Raw genomic sequence first — 27083 nt, 5'->3', positions numbered from 1 at the left:
AGGATGGTACCTTGCTGGGTGCTTGTGTCACACTGACCTAATCAGGATAGAAACTTTTCCAAAGAAATAATAGATAAAAAAACGATTCTCCACAGATGGAGCACAGAGAAAACACTATTAAAGATCAGCATCTTTTAATTCAGCAGACACTGTTTACATAAAGATAACACAGTGACAGTAAAAGATAATCAAGATATGCAAATTCTTACAGCTTAACTGTACATGGAACAACAGAGTAAGATTTAAATAAGGAATATGTAAGAAAGTATACTTTGTGGCTTAATGCTCCAAGAACAAATTGCTGGTCAATTACTACCTAGTCAAATGTAATCAGCAGCACACAGAAATAAAAAAATGCTTTTGCATACCTGTAGTGTCTTCCAATTTTTCCTGAAATGATTTGTCCTTCTGATATTTTTGGTCAAATCAAGGGCTTATAGTCTTTCCAGCATGCACTGATTACTGTTTGTACAGAAGACTGTGCTAAGTGCAGTCTCTGATTAATGAAGTGGACTGACAGTAATTTCTGATATATTTAGAACAAGTCTAAGATGCATTTTCTTCATTGCAAATAAGACCTCCCCACAGAAAAAACTCAACATTTTGTTTAGATAGTAGGAAAATATTCTAATTTTTCTCATATTCAGTTGTGTGTGTATATATATGTCTATTGTTCCACTATGATCATTTAAAGTAGTTCAAAACCATGCTTCCCGTGTTAATTGCAAACCTTATTCAATAAAAATATTAGACAACAATTTTAACCTCGAGTTCATGATTTCTTAAACCTAGAATCTATGGCTTATGCTGAAAACAAGTTCTCATACAAAACAGGTTAATGAGATTTGAATCGATTGTTTTCAACGCATATGAGCTAGGAACTAGCTACATAGTGAGGGGGAATAAAAAGATTTTGAAGTATTAAGGAATAATGAATCATACCTCTTTATTAGTCATCCTAATGAATACCTGAAAATTATTCCACCATAAAGTTATTCTAACTAATTGGAGAACACAGACATATGTCAGTAACTAGGACAATTGAACAGTTTACTGTCAAGGAATTCTAGTAATTATTTAAATTGGTGATTAGTTATCACATCAGCTGAGATATTTCTGTGTTTCTTTAAGTTCCAGTATGGGAATTTACTGTGTACAATTATATTACTGAGAAATATCCGTAGAGTAAATGAATGTGCAGATCTCTTTATTTAGCAACCATAATGCATCTATATTTACCAGCTCCTGTGTTTACACTGTTGATGATGTTTGCAGAATGCCATTAGCCTTCTAATTTGTTTTCTAGTAAAAAAATGAAATTACAAGAAATGAGTGAGATTGAACTACTAAAAAATAGCAGTATTAGAAGAGTTTTGTAGCATTCTTAGCACAATGAGATTACAGTCCACAACTATGGCTCCCAGCAATGCTTCTTAAAAACTGTAAATTTGATTTCTGAAATAAAGATAGCAAGAAAAATACTAAAATCCCTTTTAAATGCTTTTTCCCTGTAATTTTCTTCTGAAACCATTTTTGTAGTCTTGTGCTTCTTTTTTTGTTGTTGCTACAAGCTATAGACAAGGCACAGATAGTAATTTAAAGCTTATTAGCAAAATTACATAACTTCATCCTATGACCATTTCTTGCTGTACTTAAACTGCACATATGTTTGAGCATAGGTCATACCTTTTTTTAGAAACTTTTGACATAGTTTTTAATGTAAGCATAGTTGGTCAAAGTTCTAATGTATTTTTAATAAGCCTTTATTATTGCACATGCTAATGACAGCAACAGCCTAGTGCATTTCAGGCTAGGATACCCCACAGATAAGGCTATTTTAAAAGACACAGCCTTTCTTTTTGTTTAAGGAGAAACAGCAGTCTACCAGAGGAGTAGGCCTTCCTTCAAACAGCCAGAGAAAATGCTTAATAAACCTACAGTTTCCATCTTGCAGAAGGAAACTGAAATATACAGAACAACTCAGAAAAAGCACAGCATAATTCAGGATGAAGTATTCAATGCACCATATTAATCATGTAGAGAGTCCCCTGTAGCAATTACAAAGCAAACAGTAAGATATTTAGCTTAAGGAAATAAAAAACATGGTCCAAGAATAAAGAAGGAAAGATAATAAATTGGATGGAGTAAAGAAAAAGAAATGCAAATCTAGCAAACAGTTACAAGAGAACAAAAATTTAAACTTGGGTTCTTCAAATGTTCCCATACATTCCTGACTTGCTGTGCCCAAAAGAGGTAATAATAAACACAAAGAACAGCTCTCAAAGTGGAATAAAGAGGTAAGACACAGGGGGTAACTGTACCCCACTCCAGAGCCAACACACAACTCTCCATGGGCACAGAAGCAGTAGCTCCCATGTTAAAATGTTCAGTTCACTGGCGGTCACTTCTGTAGAATCACTGCCAAGTATTCCACACCACCTCAAAGGAAGAAAGTTTCCAGCTATAGAAAGCCCAGGTACAGCAATATGGCTTGTCTAATGCAACAAGAGATGGTGCAGTTGGGGACACTTCACACCTATTCCAAATTTTGTAAAAGACGGAGAATCCAATGATAATAGACAGTCTCATAGCTCAGACCTCCTTAAGCAAAACAAAAGAAACTTCAGTTTTAAACCTTGAAAAGAAGCTACACTCACAGGCAATAAAATTCCTCTAGATAACACAGTGAAGAAAACACAGCATTCCAGTAATTCAGGAAGAATTCTGTTTCACTGATATTCTCAACCAAGCAATGTTTTAAAAGCATCTATTTTTTCCCCAGAAAAGCAGTATCTATCCAGACAGATAATTTTTGACTGGCTGTCAAGAAAAAGAAAGTAGACCAATTTGCATTAGAAAACACTAAGAAACAATTCTCAGATAAAAGCAAAATGTTTACAAACTTTCCAAGGAAAGTTTTAAAATATGTTGATAATAGAAGTATTAAAATACTGATTTTCCACTGATTCATCCCTGAATGGACACTGGCTCACTAAATTAAAATAATTTTCAGCTATAATTGGTGATTTGAATCTTCATCTGTGGGACTTATAAAAGACTGTTTCAGCAGAACACTACAGTTAGATGGATGAAGGTCAAACATAAATATAAATTTCCCACTGTCCAAGTCAGATTTCTGAGAAAAGCATAGAGAACAAAATAGGTACATGCAATTCCCAGCATCCAACAGAATTATTTCTGAAAGTACTCTATCATTTTCCTAAATGTGATTTCCACTACATCAGAGCCAAAGTGAACAAACAGTACAACTGAACACTGAATTAATCCATTAAAAAGGTCTGGGCTTCAAACATCCACATTGCTGAGAAAATTATTTCAATAACAATCTGTGCCTCACATCTCGAACTGCAACACTTGTTTGACAGAGGAATAAGCAGCAGCATAAAGAAAATGGGAGACATTCTCCCCTACAACAGAGTTCCTTTTCTTTCCATTTTTCCATTTTTCTTCTGTTGAAGGAATAGCACATCTTTGTCACTATATATATAAACACAAGATTTGCAAAATAACCACGCCACTGAATCCATGGCCACTATTCCCCTGATAAATAGAAAAAGCTGGGCTCTTCAGGATTGTGTCTCAGAAACCCAAGACTGACACTTTCCTTTTCCTGGAAGGAGAGAGTCATCTGTCTGCATCTTGAAGAAAAAGTAGATCCTCACCAGTTCCTTTATGGAGTGTTACTTGGTATTAAAGGCAGGTTAGAAAACATATAAAAAATTGAAGCAATTACCTCTCCTATAAAGACAACCATAACACAATCCAGTTTTTCTTCAGGGGACAGCTTATCAATAAGGGAGTGGAGAGTTTCTGTAAGGTAAGACTTGACTTTTCTTTTCACTGTAGGTATTCCCATTACAATGGAAACTGAAATCAAACAAACCAGAAAGGTACTTTCAGTGATGGCATACACAAGATAGAAAACAAAAATCTTGCAATGAGGCATTGCTTTACAAATGCAAAGGATTAAAAGGTGGAGATAACAGTAATTTAAAATAGTTTAAAATTATGCTACCCAACATCATGAGCATGACTAACAGTTAACACCAATGCTCAGAACAAACAAGCAGACATAAAAACCCCAGTCCTAGACATGCCAGACTAATGTGTAGGTGTGGTACACTGATCCTGACTGGACACCAGGTACCCACCAAAGCTGCCCTATCACTCAACTCCTCAGCTGGACAGAGAGGAGAAAATGTAAAGTGGATAGAAGTAAGACCAGGGAGAGATCACTCTCCAATTACTGTCACAGTCAAATCAGACTTGAGGAAGTTAATTAATTCCATTCAAATGAACATAAGGTAATGAGAAATAAACAAATATTAAAATACCTTTCCCTCACCCTTCCCTTCATTCTAGCCTCAACTTCACAGATCATTTCTCTACCTCCTCCCTACCAGAAGCACAGGGGCATGGGTAATGAAGGCTGGAATTCAGCTCATCACATCTCCACCACATTTTTTTCTTCAGTGGAAGGACTCCTCAGACTCTTGCCCTGATCCAGCACAGGGTCCCCCCAACATGGCAGATGGTCCTCCATGAACATCTACAATGTAAGCCCTTCCCACTTCCCACTCCAGGCTGCAGTCCTTCAGGAACAGGCTACTCCAGCATGGGTCCATCACAGAGTTACAAGTCCTGCCACCAAACCTGCTCCACTGTGGGCTCCTCTCTCCATGGATCCTTCCAGGAGCCTGCTCCCATGTGTGCTTCCCATGGAGTCACAGCCTCCTTTGGGCATCCACCTGCTGTGACATGAGGCTGCAGGTAGATACCTGCTCCATGGGCTGCAAGGACACAACTGCCTCTCCATGCTCTTCACCATGGGCTGCAGGGGACTCTCTGCCCTGACACCTGGAGCACTTCCTCCCCCTCCTTCTGCACTGACCTTGTATGTTCTCACTCCTCTGTCCAGCTGCAATTGCCCTTGAGCAGTTTTTCTCCCCCTGCTCTTCAGTCTGTTTTTCCAGTGTTGCTGGTCTGGCTATTGGTTCCACTGGACATAGGGAAAGCTGCTGTCACTCTCTCAGAAAAGCCATCCCTGTAGCCTCCCTGTTACCAAAACATTGTCACACCAACCCCAATACAAGGGGAAATAGTCAACAACCACGGTATTATTCAGACAAGGTACACCAAGAATGATTAAACTCCCTAACTTAAGAATTCTTAAAATTCTTAATAATTAATTAATAATAGTAATTAATTAATAATAATTAATTCTTAAGAACTTAAGAACTTTCTTATACTCCCTAGTATAAGAATTCTTCAAAATTCGAGTATTTAATTTCTCAGAAGTCATCTTTTAAGATAATACTGCTGAAAGCCTCTATTACTTTCCTTGCATCTGGTTTTGGTTCTTCTAATAAAACAAGTCCAAGACAACAGAACTGGATGGAAGTTCCTCAATGAAATGCCTTATCTCTAACAAATGCAAAGCAATATATCCCCAGCTACAATCTTATTTAACACCATCTTTCAGAAGGCCATCTGAGTCCTGTGTTGCTTAACTTTTCCACAGTTTTTCTTCTGTACTGTAACCGGGACTGGCTACCTACTGGGAACACTGCAGATAGCAGCCGGACTGGAGTGAAAGATTTCATGAAGCCCTGAAACCCTGAATTCCCTCCCTCTGTTTAATTAAATAAACTTGGTTCCAATTCCTATTCTGTAATTCCAAATTTCTGCCATATATTCCCAGGGGGACATAACACAGACTTCACTTAAAACAATAACGAATTATTAGAGTTTTCCTCCCTGAACAACAACATTGAAATGGAAGGTATTTATAGTCAGAAAAATAAACCTGTGGCCTGAGTCCACACATTTGTCATACAGGCATGCCTTCTGTTAAAAGAAGAAGCAATCAAACTTACTGAAGTAATGAAAAAATGCAAGCCAGGAGTAACTACAAAACTGAATTTATTTTCCCCTTCAATGACTGTCCAGATTTTATTGATGCAATTATATCTGATTATCTCAGCTTTTAATTTATACATTGAAATATACTGTTCGGAACAACAGAAACATCAAAGCTACAATAATTATAACCATGCATGGTTGCCCCACAGATCTGAAAAGCCAAAGGGATATATCCATTAGCAGCTCAGAATCTGAAATGCTTGAGCTTTGTTTCCTTTTAGCTACAAAAAAATTCATCAAAACTAAATGCTTCTTAATGTGCACCTTAACGTGACATGGGGTGTGACTGAGATTATGCAGAAAAGAGCAAAGCTGAAACCAAGCTCCTTTCATCTCGGATTCAGTGTGAATTCAAAGGATATCAGTATCACACAAGTTAAATGAGATGTCCTTGATCTACCAAGAAATACAGTAAATTCTTTTTCTAAAACTAGAAGGTCCTCCAGATACAAAACATGAAATAACCACCATATCAGCATACCTCCTGTCCTTCCAAGGCCAACCTGCACAGAAGGTTGAAGGCTTCCTTCATTTTTCAACAAATGAGGCAAATGGTAATAGATATTTGGCACTTGAAGAGATTTTCTACTTGTTAGCTCTTTTAACAATTTCAGCGTCTCATCTGCAAACATACAGGAAATCAGTAATGCAGAAAACAAACAATATGAAGTCTTAAGCAGTTGCAAACAGTACAAAAGGCTTGGTCTTAACTGAAAGACAGAATAAATTGTGCACTTTTCTGAGTCATTGTATCTCGTCTATAAAGGAAGCCTTTCCTTATTTCTATATTTTTAATAAACAATGGCCAAGACTATTTTTCACCTATAACCTTGTTACAGATACAGTTAATATTTACCTGATCACATAAGATTTACTGTGAATTTACAGAAGAATGTTCCATTTATTGGGGGGTTGGTGGTTTTGTTGGGGTTTTTTCCCAATTAATCAAATGGGAGGCTTATTTCCCTAGATAATTTTTCACTTTTGCTTACAGAGGTCATCACTATCCAGCAAACACTACTGCAAATAACTTTTCAGAGCTATGAATACATATCAGAATAGACTGCACATAAAGATGCAAAATAAAATAGCATTAAACATACAGTTGATATTCTGAGTATTCCTGAAAAAAAAAATAATGCAAATTTAATTTAGTCCATTAGAATAGAATTATCCTATTACATTCCATTAGAAGCATTCTTGCTCTTTCTGGTGCAACTGCCTTTCAGTATGTCCAGGTGGCTCTCAAAGTTGAAAATAACAGTTTGTAAAATTACCCTGCTGTGTGTGTTGGTTTCCTTGCATCAAGTGTGAGAACAACTCATTTCAAATGACAAATATGGTAGCATATGGATCTTTGAAAACTTACAGGCTTTATAATATCAGGTTAAGTAAAAACTGTAGTCAAAGTTTCTTGAGATAAAATTGAGAGTTAAGAAAAAGAAAGCCATAAGTGTAATTCCTCTCAGATTCTGAACAGAGCTTCTACAAAGATAGATGGGTTTTGTTGTGGATTTTGGTTCTGTATGATTAGGGGGTTTTAAAATGTTTTTTTTTAAGGTGAAACTAAATTCCTAATCATCTCCAACCTTGCAAAAAGCTTTGTAAATAGATGCCATAAGTAGATACGTCTATTTTGATAGACTCCAATACAGACACATTTTACTTTTCCTGCTAACATTTCTTTAACTTCATCTGCAAAACCTGAACTAAATTCTGTCCAAGTATGACAGCTCTTTGTTTGAACGAATAAGGATCTACAAAACAATCTGGAATTCTTTCAGCTTCAAAGAGAGCAAATAGGTTTTCATTAAGCTTAATACACTTAAGTATTCATAATACTATCTAATACTATGTTCTGAGCACAAAAGCTCAGTAATTCAGCTGGCTTCCCATTATGGCTCTACATGGAAAAATGTGGATGTCCATCCCAGCTGGGATCTAGACACGGTAGAATGTTAAATGAATTAGTACTTTCAGCTGCATCAGACGAAAATAACTCCTTATATTACCTAAAAGCAAGCTAAGCCAGTTTTAATAAAAAATGTGTAATAACTTAATCCTAAATCCAGAATCAAAATTATTTTATCTCCTCCATGCTTTACTTTAAAAGCAGAACCACACACATGAAATAGGAAGATTTATAGACCAAGCTAAATGTAACCTCTGTGTGTGCAATTCCTGGAGACCCAGGGAACTACTGAGATCAGGCCATTAGTGTCAGACAGCAATTCATGAGTGGCATCAGCACTAGAGCCTGTAATTATAACCACTTCCCAAAAAAAAACCCAACCCAAAAACAACAACAACAAAAAAACCCCAAAACAAAAAGCCAAAAAAAAAAACATAGCACAAATGCAACTGGACAAAAAATTCACGAATCTTGTTCCAGGTTTTTGAATTGCAAAACCCTTCAGGTTTCAACTCCTTATTAGACCAATACAGTGAATTTTCTGCAACCTACCAAGTCAGACCTCTACAGGTAAACACAGAATTTGTATTTATTTGTTATTCATTTTCCACCCACAAAAATCAGAGCAATGAAACCGTAACAGTGTGATTTTAGAAGTTAACATCAATAGTCAGGTGAATATTGCAGTGTTTTTCTCTAATACTGCCAAACAGCTTTTTATAAACCTGACATCCATCTCCAAAATGGGTAAAAACTTATGGAAGATTTTACTAGTTTAATCACTAGTTATTGAAAAGGCCATTTCCCATACTTTTTTACAAATCGTAACCAACACTTCAGTCCATATGATTTAATTCCTTCCAGTTGACTTTTAAGCATATTTTAACTGCTTCAAGTTCATCCATTTCTTCTGTTTGCTCACTTTTCCTCTCTAACTCTATTCAAAAAGTGATGTAAATCAATTTTCAAAATATATTCAGTGTAATAAATAAGTAACCAGAAGTTCCAAACTTCAGGAGCTAGGCATGGAGTAAGTAATTCTTATGACTTTAGGGACTGAATAAGGGATGGGTAAACCATTAAGAACAACAACTGGAAAAAACAAACCAAAACCACCCACACCAGATACAATATATTACACATTTTTTATTCACACTGCTGAACAGTTTCATTTGGCTTTCCTGGTACCAATTTCTTGAGTTTACTATAGAAGTCAGAAGCGATATTGGTATTGCTGAGTTACAAAAAATATCTCAGAGTGTGTACCTGAAAAATTATTCATTGCATTCTTACTGCTGTTTGTTTCTGCCACGGCCCTCCTGAACTGCTCCAGGATGGCGTTGAGCTCGGAAGAGCGCTGCAGAGTGCGGTGCTCGGCGATGCGCAGACGTTCCTTCAAAGCGTGAAACTCCCGCTGATAGGCAATCAACTTTTCTAGGGAGAAAAAACACAATCCCAGTTATTTGCAGAAACAAGCCCCTGCTGACAGGTCCGACAAGATCTAACGCTGCTCGGCTTTGCAGCACCTGGAAGGCAGAGCCTGGCACAGCCCCACCTGAGGAGCTGGGTGCCTCAGCACCTACACAGCGCAGGAGGGGAGAGCGAGCTGCACCACACCAGGATGCAGGGCAGGCAGTGAGGGGGATGCCCCTCACCACAGCACAGACCAGGGTAACCCTGAGTACCCAGCACCAGGCAGTTCTGAGCCATTCCTTGGAACAGATGCCCACAAAACATTTCTTTTAAGAAGCCAAACAGGAGTGGCCCCTTACAAAAGCACAGGTTACATCTTCTGAAAGACCCCTCTCAATACTTTGTAAGGATGAGTACTTGACAGTACTTCAGACAGATCAATTTTAAACCCAAGTTTTAACTTAATATTATGGTCAGTGCCTGAGAACTGGAGAACAAAATTTTTTATCAAAATTCTGCTGATGTTGATTCATACACATATTCTTGAAAGGGGACCAAAAGGGAGATGGAAACACCAAAACTGATTTGCTGATATATTCCCTTTGCCCTTGACACCCAGTAAAGTAAGTGGGCCTGGATTTTGTATCCTTCCTTCTTCCTATTGGCAATTTCCTCAAATCTTCTGCTCACCATCATCACTATCACCCTCCTTCTACCAATACAAAGATATTGACTGGAGTATTTTAAGTGAATTTGTAACTCATAATCAATATTCCAGTCACTCAGTTGACATCCACAGACATCTCTCTTTTGTTATTTACCTATCCATTCCTAGTCTTTTTATATTGCAATGGTCTGAAAGCAGAAGTTTAGCAAGCAATTTGAAACTCTTCCTGTTGCTATATTACATAAGACATGGGGCAAAAAAGGAATTAGAGTCAACTTCCCTTGTTAATAAGGCTACTTTTCCTCCAAATTCTTTCAATTTACATTTATTCTCTTTTTCTTTTTTTTTTTCTGTTGATAGATGGGATGTACTGCTTCAATTATGTTCAGAAAAGTTAATTAACTAAAATGCCCTCTGTTTTGAAGACAGAAAAATAAAACCATAGTTCACTACCTCTTAAAAACATTTCCCTTGCCAGCTTTATTTTGCTTCTTTCATCAAAACCAAATGGTTATTGCTTTTGTGCCAACAAACCCAGAACACAGATGCTGGCCCACAACACAGTGCTAGGCACACTACACACTGCTGACTGAATCCAGGCTGCTATTTGAAATAGGAATTGATGCTTTAGTCAGCGGCACTTAGAAGACTGGGAAAAATTTTTGGAGTTTCTGGCATGAAGGCCATTCTTATTTGCCAATGACAACTAACAAAGTAGTTCAGTCCTGATGCTTCCAGTGAACTGTACTGGTATTGCATTCATGGTACTTGAGACCTCAAAAGCATTAATTCCTTTAAGAAATACTAGATGAGTAGTCAACTTCTCACAGTTCCCTCAACCAGACATATCTAGGTTAAGGAGGTTGCTCTAAAAGATACATAAACTCCTGGCACCTATCCTTCACAAACACATGTTGTTTTTTTTTTCCATTAGGCACAATATTATTCAGTCAAATATAACAAAAAAAATTCTAAGATTACAAATACAATAAGATTTTAAGTCTACTATCCTAGAGTATTTTTCTAGTTATTTATGCAAAACAACAAAAAAAAATAATTCTTCACTTATGTGAACTTAAGTGACATAAAACATTTACATCTCTAGCACTACTAGAGCTAGCACTTGTCATGTTTTTGGAGATTAAGGTGTAATTTGGCATTTTGGTGTACATTTGCCTGTACTTTTAAATGAAACAAATTAAATTTAAATGTTTAACACTTATATCTTTAGCTTACTTTCAGTACTTCAAACATCAACTGCTCAGGTATTTATTACTTACAAACAAACACAACAAATTTTATCACATACTGAAAGGCAAAGGAGAAAGGACTCTTACAGTACCACCATTAGCAGTGACCACATGTCCCAGACTTTAGAAAAGCATCCCTTAAGCCATCAGCAGTTCATAAATATTCTAATTTGACTTTTCAGAGTTTCTGAGTACTTGAGAATGAGCCTACAAGATAAAATTTAAGAATCTATTTTTATTTGAACTTTGACTGAGCTCAAGCTTGGTAGAGAAGGTCCTATTTAACTGATTTGGTATCATTCTATGATAAAATCACCCTCCCCACGGATGAAGGCAAAATGACGGAAAGACAGTGGTTGGTGCAATCTCACCTGGAGTGCTGTGTGCAGTTCTGGGCCCCACAGTTTAAAAAGGATGTGGAGTTCTATAAATACATCCAGAGGAGAGCAACACAGGGCTGGTGAGAGGGCTGGAAGATCCGTCCTGTGGGGAACGGCTGGGGACTTTGGGTTGGTCTAGTTTGGAGCAAATGAGGTTGGAGGGGTGAGCTCATTGTGCTGTGCAGTTTCCCGAGTGGGGCAGATTGGAGATGGATGCGTTAAGCTCTTCTCCCTGGTGTTTAGTGATAGGACACATGGGAATGGTCCTAAGCTGTGCCAAGGGATGTTCAGATTGGACATTAGAAAGCATTTCATTACTGAGACATAGGTAAAACACTGGAACAGGCTTTGTAGAGCGCATAAAGTATTTAGGAAGCATCTGGACAATGCCCTTAATAATATGCTTTAGCTTTTGGTAAGCCCTGAAGTGGTCAGGCAGTTGGACTAAATGATTTTTGGTAGGCTCCTTACAATTATCTTCCTTACAGAGATACCCTGTTCTATGACAAGCTGACTTGTAAGCATTGTATATACAAAAAAGTTAGTAGTGCACCTGATACTTTCAAGATACATTTGACCATTTAGTGTTTTATTATTCAGAGATTTCCCTGAATTGATTTCTTGTCCAGAAGTATGAAAACACTTTTTTTGATTGTTATTACAGTAAAAAGGAGAGTACTGAGCCTAAAAGTACAGACAAAACAGACGTCAGTGATCACCATCAGTAAAAAATTATTCTTTTTCTATAGGATTATGAATTCTGTTCTTACTCTCATGCTCTCATTTCATACTCTCAGAAATATAGTTATTTAAGAAAACAGAATAAGGCATTCAGACAGTAAGTTATTGGCCTTACAACACTGATGAAAGAACACCAAACATATCCTGCCTATTTTCTGACAAACAAAACATCCCTCTAACAGCAGCTGTAGCCAGTATTGAAGACATTTGGTCTCCAAAAATTTCAGCATATGAGCATATATTTATTTAAGAAAAATGTACTGTTTTACATTGAAATGAGAAGATTTTCCACAGTTTTCTCTGGAAGCTAGAAAGATCAAATAAAATAAATACCTTGTTAAGAAATTACTTGAGAACTGAAAGCATTAATTCTCCATCATTTTTCTCTTAAATTCTAGCTGGTTCAGCAAAACTCCAGGAGCTAAAGCCTAAATACTTTAGCTGGCCAGATGCTGTGCAGTTCTCCCAGCACTATGGCAACTTAAACCGGTACTTTATCAACCTTTTTCCTTTGTTGCCATACATTCTCTTAAATATGCAGAACCTAGAGTTTAGACAAGCTCTCTTGAAAGTTGATGCAGTATTTTGAAAAGCGAAAATTCAAATGAAACTCTGGTGGTTTGCCAGTTTTTTACCAGAGATGAAATCTCAGCTCTCAGCCTCCTCTGCATTATTTATGGTTCTCCTACTAAATAAGTGTTAAAAAAACAAAGTTATTCCAAAAGGACACCACTAACCCAAAATTACAAACTTAGTCCACTCTCCTCTTAGCCATAGATAATCTTGACTACATAACTTGCTTAAGAGTTGTCTAAATTTGAAGAAAAATTCCAAGTTTTAAAACATGGAGTTTCTGAACATTTTAGCATGCACCTAATTTCTTAGTTTGGGCTTTTGTATTTTTTGAGAAATCTGTTTATGTACTTCAATCCTTGCTTTTTGTAACAGCAAAGAGCTTTCCCTTGAGATAAAAAGGGACATCAAAGTAAAGGAATATGAAAATAGGCTGTAGTTTGAGTTTAGAAAAGCATTTTGCAGAGTATTTCAGCTCAACTGAAATAGCATAAATCTGAATTGCAGGTAAATAGCCAACACTGTCAGAATACTTGCTGTATTCTAATTCCAAATTAAATATCTACTGAACAACAAAACAGAAAAAATACTGTGGAAACTCAATCAAAGCAATTTTAAGGCTATAGAGATTCAAAGTCAATAAAAATCATCAACAGTTTAGTTTTTTGTTCATGTTACTTTTTTAGCAAAGTTAGATTTTTTAATGCCACAAGCCTATCAGAGTTTAAGAGACATTTGGACAATGACCTTAGCAAATGTTTTAGCATTTGGTCTGCCCTGGTCAGGCAGCTGCACTAGATGACTGCTGTAGTTCGCCCTTCCACTGAAATAGTCTATTCTATCCTAACATGCAAACATTATGAAGAAACTATTTGAGTGCACTTGTAAACTGAGTGAAATACACACTTGTAAAAGGTAACAGAATTGCCTGAACACCTTTTCACAACCCAAGAATGTTTCAGCAATTCTCAGTATTGCCAATATTCATCAAGGAAAGCCTTGACTGTCTGCTAAAATAACTACAGCCTACAACATAAAAAGCAGTATGAAAGCTTTGCAAGATGTTATTTATCTTATCAATCACCCAAACATACTAAATCACAGGCCATTTTCATAACTGAAAATTGAACATGTTGAACTAAGAATGTTGGACTAAGGTGGCTGCATTCACATAAATAAATAATTAAATAAATAAAAAAAAATGCTATAATTTACTCAAGAGCTCTTTGTTAGTATGGCTGGTTGTCCCAAAGGCAGATGCATCAGACAAGATGAGGAGAAGCTTTATGACCTTCCCATATCACAAGTGGGCAGTTGAGCTTTCCTTCAAACCAGCTAAACACCCAAAGTGATGGATCTGGCACACAGACAAAAAGGTAACCAGCCATAGACTTGGCACTCAAAAAAGACAGCAAGACAAGCACAGAGGGCTTAGCTTTGCCAATAAATTGAAGGCCCAATTTATATATTCTGCCTTTACCATTTGAATGAGAGAAACCTCACCCCCTTTTTTCATTAAACAACAGGACACACAGACAAAAGGCTCTGCTTGGCAACAAAGAATTGTACACAAATGCTCAGTAAGTAAAACACCTAAAGAAGGAATAGATACCTGATACAACAGGACTTTTCCTCTATCCAACTGGGGAAACTTTATATCATTATTCAAATCAGGAGTGTATCACTGGCAACAGTCCTACATTTAACAATGTAACAGTTTATGGCCCACCCTAATGACAACCCTTTCAGCTTTTTACAAGTTAGAGGTTCCACAGCAAATGCCTTATTTTTCTGTTGACCCTGTTGAAGAGTTATTAAAATGCCATTAAATAAATGTTTGAACCTGTGAGAACACACTGTAATAAGTGCTAATTCAGGTATTTCTGTGATTAGTTATTCTACAACTCATTTACTCCCATTATAAAAACCCTACAGTAGTTACCATCATACCATGGGTCAGAGACACTAACAAGCTTCATGTATTAATTCATTATACTCCCATCAAGGATGTTGATCAGTTTACAAGCTGATACAGAGTAGAGGTCTTAACTGGCAGCAAGCACCTACCTTGGGTTTCATACAGAGTCAGTGGTGAGGCAAGAGGAGCTTACTCCTCAGTGAATTAGGGATTTGTCAGCATGCCAGCCCATTCAATCTGGCACAGTTCTTACAGGAACGTTTCTTTGTTTGAGCTAAGTGAGGTATAAAAATTAAGTTCTGCACTTCCTGTAAAATCAGATGTTTTATGTGATCCATGAAGTTGTAGTATCAGGTAAATCAGTATCCAGTAAGTCATGATCATACCTGCACTTCAATCCCACAGACGTAAGCAACGAGAATTTTTTAGACCATGCTTGGTTCATAATACCCAAGTAACTTACAAGCCATCACATTTGTCGTATTACTGATAAAATACTCATCTCCATCTCTTAAAAGCAGATATCCTTTTAAATTAAAATCCTGCTATGCTAGTACGCGGTAGACTAAATAATTTCCACTGTCAGCCAAAAAAATGTTAATTTCTCTAGTATAAAAAATAAAATTCTTACCATTCTAGCACTTAAGTAACTCTAAACTTCATCTTAAAACTGACATGTTTTTTTGACAAAGGCATTTACTGAGATAGCATGAACATTGCTTCCATTGCCCTTTGGAAGTGACTCCAGAGCTCAGAAGATATTCACAAGGCACAAAGGAAGCCCTGCATTCTCAAATGTCTGACCGAGGGGAGGCAAGCAGAGGAATTGTCAAACCAATCACACAGGCACAGACAAAAAGCTATGTCCACACAAGAGAGATATTAAAGATATTCCAGAATCCTCCTGTGACATTTAGACTTACAAAAACAGCAAAACACTGTACCAAGCTGAACTAATTATCAAGTGTCAAAACCTGCACATAGGTACAAGTCATATTCATAATCAGCAATGTCAAACAGTAAAGAGTAAAGAAGGTGTTACCAAAATTTGTCCCCTAAGTTTAAAGCTCAAGCATGCCCACAAATCAGACTCTGACTTGTCTCAAAACTGGCTAAAAGCTGATATATGGTGTCCTTGAAATGTTACAATGTATTACAATGGATGACTACTCAACAAAAGCTAATTAGCTTCCCTACTCTCAAAGTGAAATTAAAACCTTTCATAAACAAGCTATGATGAGTTATAAAATCCAAAGCAGTAAAGCAATCAACCATGCAAATACAAATAAAGCAGTATACTGTAAAGGCTAACAACAAGACATGCTATAAATAAAAGCTCTTAAGAAAACTGCTCAAGGTCAAATTTTATCAGTCCTCTTTGAACATTTGATTCTGTGGGCCTTTTTAGTTACAGAGTTTGTAGCTATGCCTATTCATAAAGCTGTTTTATTATTTTGAAGGGATTAGAGAATATGAAAATTTTTGCAAGTATAATACTCTGTGAAATTAAAGACAGGAAAATATGGTAGATGATTTACCAAAAAATACATCCTACTAATCATGACAAGACATTTTCTGCATCAGAAAACAAACAAACAAAATCAAGATGCAGGAAAACAAGTGGGCAAGTAATTTTTTTATCCCTAATCTTGTTATTCAAATTGATGGGTCATTTCAGCAATTCACTATTTCTATCTACCAAAACAATCCATCTCAGCTACTCTTTATTTCCATTGCTTTCCACATAGAAATTAAGATTGCAAGTATTTTAAAAAGTGCTTATTCAAGTAGCTTTCATTGTGAAGAACAGCTTGTTTTTGAGGGAAGGTTATGCAGGTTTTCCTAACTTAGGTAAAAAAAAAAATAATTCTAAAGTACTTAATTTCTCATTGCAATTTTTTCACATTTCACACTTTAAGTATGTCTATAAACAAATAATGTTTTTTGTTCTCTCCAATTTTAGTGCACTAGCACAAGTCTGAAGTGCTTGTTTTGAAACTTTCAGGGCCTGATCCAATCTCAGTCTAGATATTTTTGTTTAAACATTCCTTTGCAGCAGGAGCTGAAGTTCTTTTTTCTAAAATTCTTAAAGCAATCTGAATATGATCCTTTGTCATATCAACTGGTAACAACTTTCTATTTTGAACTGTAAATTTCAGAATCAATTTTCTTATAAACAGTCTTTTGATCTGAGAATCTGCTTTCCCTCCACCTTTTCCATCTTTAATACAAATACACTAAAAATGATGCAGCTTACCAATCAAAATGTAAGCATGAAAAGGTACATCATGTCTGTTTGATTTTTTTCTAAAAACCCACAAAATACAACACTTTTCTGGAGGGAAAAAAAAACTAAGAAATTAAAAAGCCAAAGAAACCAAACTAGAATTCTGATGACTGATGCATGATTTACACAAGGAGTATTTTCATAACTCGACAGAACAGCCAGGAACAGTTTTAAATGTCTCCAATGTAATTGCACACCTTTGCCTCTAGATATAATTTGTTCAGTAGAGAAAGGTCACAATTTAGAAGATTTCCAAATCAATTATAAAATCTAGTATGGCACCACATTCAAATCTCCCCTGATGAGGGCTGACAGAGTCTGAATGTTCCTTTGGACACAAGAAATAAAGGAATAAAAAGAATAATATAGCAGAAAATCCAGACACCCACAAATAAGGAGGTCAAGTCAAGAGAAGCATATGGTGCTCTGTCTGTGCACTGGCTTCAGACAATAAGGATAATTAAACACATGATTTGCTTCAGAAGAGTTATTGGTAGCACTTGAGCTGAAGGTCTTCTTTTAAAGCAGAGAACAGCAAGCCACAGTGATGGGGAAAAAGCAAGCAAACAAACAGAAAAAAAACCCCAAAAAAGCACAACCAACCAAACAAAAACAAACAAAAAACTTGCACAATTGCACATTTGCAAATTACTTGTCCTGATCTGACTATTAACTTTACTAATATTCACACTTCTATGACTAGTAAACAACACTGTTCAACACTCTATGGATGAATATAAACCTCAGGGCTTTTTAGGTTCCAGCTACTTGGTTCTTACTTTATTCCCAGTGCTAAGAAGTACAGTCACCTTTACTGGCATTTCTTCTTTAAGAGGATTCTTCTTTAAGTGATATTAAAAGTCACTGAAATAATGTGATAAAGCTGTCTCACAATAAGCAAGCAGTATTTAGCACATCTCTATCCCTGAACAGAAACACTAAAGGATAAATAAAAGCCTCATAGATTCTATTCCCAAGAAGCAAAGCAGAACAAAAATTATTGCAACTTCTGTTGTAGACATTCGTTGCACAAAGAGTTCAGTCTAAGAAATTGATAAAAGAAGAGCTCAGCTGAGTATACAAAGCATTGAATTCATGTAACCTGGACAGTAACTCTTTACAGTGAAAAAAAAATTGCCTTCAATTAACTGTCATTAAAACATCCCACTTTGACATTTCTGACATATCTTATACAAGATTCAAAGTGCACAACAGTGTAAAAGAAATGAGGAAACCTTCAACAACATCACAGTATTACCTCAAAAACACAATTTACAGTGACAGCTTTTACAAAGATTATTATGCCACAATTATTTTTTCAAACTAACTGACAAAAAGCACGACTGTAACTATACTGCTCAAGCAAGCACAACGCTCCAGTTTAAGTAAACATTACAACCATAACACTGAAACACACTTAAGATACAGGACAGGTCAACAGCTAGCCTGCATTCTTGGCAACACTGAAGGACTGAATCAAAATGGGTGAAAGAAAGCATTTCTACTGCTCATTTAACATACTTAAATAAAACAATCCATTCTACATTTCCGCACAAACGTGTGTATTAAGCCTGTATGTTGCATTCATTTATTATGTTTGCCTCCATCATTTAGTTTAGATATATGTATATATCTACATTTTATTGCTATCAATGAACAAGAGTATCTTATAAAAACCACAGAGCAGCTAGTTACACTCATTCCTAATAGGACATATCAAAGAAGCCATAACCATTGATCTGATCTGAACAGCATGTGGCTTTATAATCAGCATCTCTGTGTGGTATAATTTCAACATTAAAAATAACAACAAAACCTAACCTTGACAACCTAACACATTTCTTTCATATCTGTTAAAAATGCCCAAAAAACAACCCTTTCACCTGAAATACAGATTTGCTGACCATGTAAACAAATGTAATTACCCTGTAGGTAATTTGACCTCTTAGATTCACTTTGACTACAAGTCATCTGTGACATCTCATGTTTCTCCTCAGATCTCAGTCAGACAATAATACTTTCAGCTACCTTGAAAGCACAAACAAGCACATATACCTATATTAAGTTATTATGCTATCTACTTGTCTCAAATTCCCGGGGAGTTCTTTTGTGTTGTTTTTTTTTTTTTTAAGGAAAAATACTTATTTGCATACCACTTTTTATAACCTATTGAATTTCTAATTCCATTTACTAAGATAGCATTCTCTGCTGTAACAGAATTTGTGGAAGAAGGGGGTTTGATCCTCCTTGTTATTGACTTGGTAAGTTGAAACTGGGAAAGGGATTTGAAAGAGAAAACAAGTTTCCATAAAATTACCAATTTGGTAATCATTCAAGTTTCCTCTAATCCTCTAACTCTCACCTCTTGCAAACAGCCAGGCTTGTGCAAAACATTTGACACTGTCCTGCCCAACTTCCCTGTCTCCAAACTGCAGAGATATGGATTTGACAGATTAATCACTTGGTGGGTAAGGAATTAGCTGGATGGTTGCAGTCAGAGTTGCAGTGAATGTCTCAATGTCCAGGTGGAGACCAGTGATGCGTGGTACCCTCAGGGGTCAGTATGGGGACCTGCACTTTTTAACATCTCTGTCAATGACATGGGCAGTGGGACCAACTGTACCCTCAGCAGGTTTGCCAGCACCACCAAGCTGTGTGGTGTCTGATGCCTTGAGGGAAGGGATGCAATCCAGAGGGACCTGGACAGCCTTGAGACATGAAACCAACAAAGCCACGTGCAAAGTCCTGCTTCTGGGTAAGGAAATCCCAAATTCAAGCACAGGCTGGGTGGAGAACGGATTGAGAGCAGCTCTAAGAAGCACTTGGGGCTGTTGGCTGACAAGAAGCTCAACAGGACTCATCCCCTTGTAGTCTCCAAAGCCAGCTGCATCCTGGGCTTCACCAAAAGCAGCGTGGCCAGCAGGGCAAGGGAGGTGAGCCTGCCCCTCTTCTCTGCTCTCATGAGATCTCACCAGCAGTGCTGCATCCAGCTCTGGGGTCCCCAGCACTGGAAATAGATGTGCTGGAGTGAGTCCAGAGAAGGGTCACAAAGATGACCAGAGGAGCACGTCTCCTATGAAGACAAGGTTGAGAGAGTTGGGGGTTGTTCACCCTGGAAGGGAAACTTTACAGCACTTCCAGTACCTAAAGGGAGCAATCAAGAGAGCTGGGAAGGGACAATTTACAATGGCATGGAGTGACAGGAAAGGGGAAATAGCCTCAAACTGGAAAAAGGCAGGCTTAGATTAGATGCAAGGTAGAAATGCTATACTGTGAGGGTGTGAAACACTGGAACAAATTTCCCAGAGAAGTTGTGGATGCCCTATCTCAAAAAATGCTTAAGGCCAGGATGAGGTGTTATTAACACCATGCTCTGATCAACTGAGCTAATCTCAGTTGCCTCATAAACAGGAAAACAGTGGTCTTGAAACAGTAACAAAGATGTTTGCACAAGGTTACAGAAGGCACTACTGAGCTTCTAGTTAGACTTGACTAAGGCCGTTAGAATGTGTATGCCACAAGGCATAAGAAGGTGAAATTTTAAATGTTTTTGGTGACAAGTAGAGTCTCCAAAATATTCAGTGCAGAAAATTAGTATTTTGGTTTAAATTTTTCACATCACTGTGCTAATTACATATTTTAAATTATTTCTCCACTATAGTACTCTTCACCAGTATTACTGAACATTCTGATGCTACAACAACACTGAGAAATATGGCACCATCTGTATTGCAAATGGGTTAACATTTCTGAATAGAATTATGATTTTCATATTGATCCTTTCTGCAACAAGGAAACAAGAAGTTTGTAGAAGAATTAGCACAGTGTAGTAATTACTCCCATAGAAGAAATCCAAGAAGCATCATATTAATAAAGAAAAACTGAAAAAAAGTTTTTATTTTCCTTATAGGAAGGAGTTTGTGTTTTGTTAAAGATTTGTTCCCAAAAAATCTTGCATTTTTGCCAAAACTGAATGGAAAATTCAGTTTTTAATTTTGAAAGACTCAAATCAATAAAGCCATAGAAGTTATTATTAAGTGTCCTGTTACTTTCATACTATTATTGTGGTATATAGATCAATTTTCTATAATGCTTTTTTTTGAGAATTAAGGGTAGAGTCAACTGCATCAGCCACATACTCTGCAGTTTCACTGAAACAACACAAATGGCAACATTCCCCTCTAGTATAACAACCTAACCCAACAACAAACTCCTACATCTAACCTCCATTTTAAAAATGCAACTATAATATCTCAATGAACAACAAAGGCAAGCAGCCTCTACTGCCTTTTTCTTCTATGGCAGATTAAACAATAACAACAGCATGGACAAAAAGTTAGGATGTACCACAAAACAAGGTATAGATAAAAGCAAAAAGCAGAAGCACAGATTCTTGCCAGGCTCGGAGAGCTATTCTTCATTAATTAAAAAAATATGACTATGAACACAATTACAAGCAGTTTGTCTTACACTTTGAAGGATTAAACCAGCAGTATAATGAAAAATCCAAAACTAAGGCATACAAGTTACATGTAAATGCCTGCTTGAGTTTTAAATAAGCCATCTCTCTCACCTGGCACTCTGGTAAGTTTGTGTGCCTGGAAAGCACCAAGACTGTGAGGTAGGGAGGGTACACCCAAACCCAAACATAGGTACTGCATCTATACCAGCTTCAAAGATTTGACTCCCTACAGCAGTTTCCACTCCTCTTCCTCCTTACAGGAGGTTCTGTCAGAGTAGCCTATGCTCTTTCCCAAGACTGTTCCACACCCCAAGATCCTCTGTTCCTCTGCCCCAGCCCTCAAAACCAGCATACAGCCCAAGCACACAAAAGCCCTAAAGTTGCTCCCCATGTCTGTCTTCCCATACATAATAGACCTTCTACCCCTGAACAGCACCTGCCTTTAACCCCCAGCAGCAGCAGTGCTGCAGCAGCTCTGCACCCACGCAGTTAGTGGAACGTGAGCAGTGGCAGCACACAGTATTCCTCCAAACTCAGAGGACTACAACATTAATTTATATATACTGGGATTTCTGGGATATACTGGGATACTGGGATTTCTGCCCAGGCAAAATTTCTGTGAAGAAAATGAAGTCTTGTCCAGGAAAACCCATGTGTACGTGTAAATTTGAACAAAGCCAGACTAAAACAGTATTACAAAAGAGTGACAGAAGGAAAAATAGGATACAGCAGCATGTTATAAATGATATTTTGGAAAAAAGCTATCCTATATTCCTTATCCAAGATATTAGTTTATCTAAGGACTGCACTTAAATTAAAGCCCTTACTACAGTATATATAAACATTTTGTGAACGTCCTAACATCAATTTTTGTCCTGCGTAAGAATAAATTCTCAGCTTCACCCAATTCAAATTTTTGATCACTTTAATCTACATGTAACTAAAATACCACATAACCCAATTCAACTTGCTGGATCCCCAAAACACAATGACAATACAAGTCTTCCATTCAGTTACAGCTTGTTCCAAGCTAAACACTTTCCTCAAACTGAGTTAAATACAGTTAGGTCTAAAGCAACATACTAAAAATACAGAGTAAAGCATTAGTCCCTTTCTCGGGGTCTCTGTAAATGTAAAATTGCATTCTATACAACTGCCTTCTCAGTAAAGCAATGTGGAGGAGGAGAACAAGGGAATAGGAGCCCTGACCTGAGAGAGTCAACTCTGCCTATGAGAAAGCAGCTATTCTATCAGCAAGTGTGTACACACGTGAATTCCAGAAAGGTCTCCCTTATTTCTTCCAGAGCCTCTCTCATCAACAGAGATTGCAAACAACCTTTGTGCAAAGCAAAAATGTTTAACCCTGATCCTTCCATGCAAGCAAACTCTACAACACATGTACCTCCACACATCCTCCAGAATGTGACTCACAGCACATACACCAACCAACTGTGCAGTAACTGAGTGGCTGACCCCTCTCAGACATCCCAAACGCACATGGACTTGAGCACTATTGTGTAACTGCTCAGCAATGACTTATCACAAATATGCACTTACATAAAACTTCCCAAAGGTGTCACTTACTGTGCACACTTAATCTGTGTTTACACAATTGGAACTTCTGGTCACGCAGTAACCTCATCAGCAACAGGATGCCTGTGCAAGCAGTACCCACCCATCCAGGCTGCAGGGTCTGAATCTGAAGGGATTTCTGCCCAGGCAAAATTTCTGTGAAGAAAATGGAGTCTTGTCCAGGAAAACCCATGTGTACGTGTCTCAAACGTTGTCCAAGAATTATCACATTAATATGCTCACATACTCTTGAACATTCAGGACTCAAGATTTTTGAGGGTTAAGATGCTGAATATTCTCAGTATAATTAACTTAGAGTCCAATGTGGCAAAGAAACACAGCACACAACAAAGTAGAACACAGGAAAATCAACTATTTCTGACAGCCTGAAAGCTTCCAAAAACTCTAACATGATTTGTTTCTACTACAGAACTGTCAGTAACTCAGCGAGTTCCTGTACATGTAAATCAAGATGCTCTTACTTTAAACCATTCCTTTTCCTCCTCGGCAGGAACTACAGCAAGAAAACCCAGCTTCCTAAACTAAAAAGAGATTAGTTATGATTGATCTACAGCCAATTGTTTAACATAGTATTACATTAAAAGAAAATTCATCTAGTAAAAATAACTGGTCAGAGGAGTGCTACAGCCTCAAAAATAACAGCACTTGGAAATTTTTAATAGCCTGATGTCCTGGTTCAGGGCGAATTTGGGAGGAAACTTCTAAAGGGGTCCCTCTAGAAAGAAGATTCAAGCAGTTCTTCCCCTTAATGGTTCAGGAAAAATTTCCTTGGAGAAAAGTGGGAAAAAAAAAAGTTTGTTTAAGAAGCAAAGTACTCACAAGCATAAAAAATGAAGATTATTAAACAACAAAACCTCTCACTGCTTTGAAGAGATGGCAAATTCAGAAAGTCCTTGTAATGGGTGTAGCTCAGCTCACTCAGTCTCTTATCAGTCCCTTCGGCGCTGGAAAGTGCCGCATCTCACGCCCTGGTGCTCGTGGTGTGAGTTCCCAGTGTTTGTCTGGGTTTTCAGCCCAGAGCATGGATGAAGAGTTCCAAGAAAAAGAAAGGCCAGAGTCCAGGAACTTCTCTGCCTCACCTAGCTAAAAGCAATGGAGAGCTCTCTCCCACTGCTCGTGTGTAGACAGCACAGTCATGATTAGGATGCAGGGAGCGAGTGCAGTTTCTGCAAACAAACTGCGGCCTCTTCTCCCCACCTTCGCTCTCAGAACCAGCCTTAATGGTGCAGAACTTAACATCCAGCAGAAACAGAACAGGTGACTGGGGATAAAAGCATCATAAAGTCACCCTAGGACATCTGGGCACAGAACTTGCGGATGTCTGGTTATTGTTTCCACACACGCTAGTGGGTTGAGGTTGCTGACCCTCCTTGTTTCTTTGTGCCTTGACAACTGTGTTGAACAAACTGTTTCTGAGAACATACTCTTTCTAACTCATCCTCCTTGCAAGCAACTCAGGATCAAAGCTTCATCATGCTCACACATTGCTGCAAATTAACAACTACCCTTTTGTTTTATTCAAATCTCTCTCTAACAGTACCTCTAAAGTTTGTCTCCAGGGGCTGTGCAACCAAGTATGAGGGTTCTTTATTGGCACCTGTACTTCACAAGTAATTTCTAATGGAAAAAAGATTTAGTCCAGCCCATCTCTGAACTGCCTGAGGAAACTTATACATCCATGGCATTGATATGTAAGACCACAATGTATCTGCAGGCTACTGTAGCAAAATTTATGTTTGATAGGCACTGGAAACTTAAATTCTTTTTGAGCATTATATAGTAAAAATTATACACTGTAACAAGAAAAAAAGTGGGGTTCTGTTGTTTGCAGTAAGATAGATGGGTGGCACATCTGTGGGAAGAATCCACAGGAATAGGCAGAAAGCTGCATGAAAGCTGAGGAAACAACTAGAAAAACAGCTGGAAGCATAGCTCTAAAATACTGCAGAGTAATTGCTTTTTAGGCAAAGACTAGCTGAAAAAGCCTTGTACTGTGAGCAAGGAAACTGCTTTCTATTCACTTTCTGCCATGCTCAGGAAAACAAAATATGGTGCAATATAAACGAAACTAAATTATAGACTTACCAGTGTCTCATCTTAAAAAGAAACAACTTTCAGGATTCTAGTCCTAAAGATTGTATCAATAATGAAAAAAGCTTTTTTGTTATCCCAGCAGCAAGTAAAGTCATAATTACACAGCAGGAAAAAGGTTACTGAGTAAGATACTACTCCAAACTGTAAGAGTAAGGAAAAGAAAAAAGGAAAAAAAAAAAATCACACTTGAAAATAAAAGCAATTTTTTAATGTTTTTCCAACACAGTATGCTCATGGCTCCTAGCTATAGAAGTGGTTGTTTATTGTTAATAAGAGTAAGAGATTAAAAATAAACAGATAAGGGAATCTGCTAAAATACAAGCAAATATTATATATATTTTAAGGGATCAAATTATATTATAAGAAAGGACAACTCCCACATATCTCATGCAAACATCAATATTATTTAGTAATATAACACAGTTTCATGTTGCTCTTGGCATAAGGAGAGATAAACCTGGCAAATGCCAAGAATAACTAATATAATTTAGATTAGAAGGGACTTCTGGGGGTCATCTAGTCCAATCCCCTGCTCAAAATTAATTTCACCACAATTGCTACTTCAAAGCTGGAGCATTCCTGCCAGCTGTAGGTCTTCCCTAGCTAAGATTTATTTTTAAGTGTCATATTGACTTTAAAAATCAGTATAACTCAGTCTTTCTGTGCTAGCCCAAATCTTTATTGGTACCAATTGTGGTATCATTTACTTGTCTTTGCTGGTTTAACTATTCTTGAAACTGCCTACATGGAAATTCTTCACCACCAACCCCTCCTCAACAAGCTACACTAGTATGTAATTATATTCACCATTACAAGAACTGTCCACTATCAAAACTTCCTCTCCCATTCAATTTAAAACAGATTACACATATATTATAACAGTTTGGGGGGTCTTTTTGTTGGGTTTTTTTTTTTGACAAGAATTCTTGGCAAGAACTTTTAAAATATTTGAAAATTATCTTCCTGTCTCTCTCCTCTCACCTCTCCTTTAATAGGCAAGGAATATCAAGACACTGACCCTTCTCTTACAGGGCAGACTTTCTGGATCTTTGATCATTTGTTGCTTCTTTGGACTCCATCTAATGAATCTATTTTCTTTCCAGAGCACCATCCCAAAGCAGACACAGTACAAAGCAGAGCAAAAAGACTTCCTGTGTCTTGCTGGAGCAGTAGACTTCATACGTACTTCCTTAAACCTCTTTTTGCTCAACTTCTATTGTTTTCTGCAATAATGTGATGAGTCACATGTAGCGTGACTGTCATTCCTACCTATAATGCCAACATCAAATTTCTTCCCAGTTCTTCATGTACACATTTGATTTTCTTTTTCTTTATTGCACCCCACGTTTTGACTGGAGGACTTTCACCCACCTTGAACCCACCATTCACCCCACTTTCTGACTCGGCCTCCAATCTGCCTAAACAATTTTAAACTTCAATCCCTTGTCTATCTTTGTTGCTCCACCCATCATGGTGCTGTTTGAAATCCAGTAAGAATTCTCTGCCTCTAATCATCTAGATTCACTAAGGAAAATATCAACTACCATCAAAAAAGGACAGATCATTGCAAAGCCCCTTTTACTCACTTAAAAACGTTACAGTAAGGTATGAGTAGTTGTGTCAGATGCAACTGTCTTTCCTGGCTTGGCTAAATTACACCCATGATAGCCTCAATAGTCTCTGAATGTGAGCAGCAAACAGCATTTTGGAGGAGCTGTTACCAAAAATTGTTAAACATAAAACTCCTTAATACTAATGTAGTATTAAAAAGCAGGCATTCTTTATTTGGCTCGATGCAAGAGGGGATATCTCATGGAAGCACAGAAGACTCAGGCTGAAGAATTACAAGA

The 27083-nt window shown here is 37.3% G+C and overlaps 1 protein-coding gene across 4 annotated transcripts in view; it reads right to left on the bottom strand.

The window, feature by feature from the left end:
• Positions 1 to 27083, bottom strand: part of MGAT4A (alpha-1,3-mannosyl-glycoprotein 4-beta-N-acetylglucosaminyltransferase A) — a 77667-nt gene that overhangs the window by 40912 nt on the left and 9672 nt on the right. For 2 of the 4 annotated variants that reach the window (XM_086880546.1, XM_023917537.2), the window contains exons 3-6: positions 9122 to 9289; positions 6425 to 6565; positions 4913 to 5020; positions 3755 to 3888 (exon numbers count right to left, since the gene is read on the bottom strand). In XM_086880546.1, coding sequence (XP_086736672.1) covers positions 3755 to 3888; positions 4913 to 5020; positions 6425 to 6565; positions 9122 to 9289 — 551 coding nt within the window. The remainder of the gene's footprint in view (positions 1 to 3754; positions 3889 to 4912; positions 5021 to 6424; positions 6566 to 9121; positions 9290 to 27083) is intronic. The other 2 variants (XM_086880547.1, XM_086880548.1) reach the window with 1 other exon arrangement.

The sequence above is a fragment of the Cyanistes caeruleus genome, chromosome 3, assembly GCF_971803275.1.
Source record: "Cyanistes caeruleus chromosome 3, bCyaCae1.hap1.1, whole genome shotgun sequence".
Classification (NCBI taxonomy): domain Eukaryota; kingdom Metazoa; phylum Chordata; class Aves; order Passeriformes; family Paridae; genus Cyanistes; species Cyanistes caeruleus.
The sequence above is the reverse complement of the archived record's forward strand: the minus strand, read 5'-3'. Positions and strand labels throughout refer to the sequence as shown.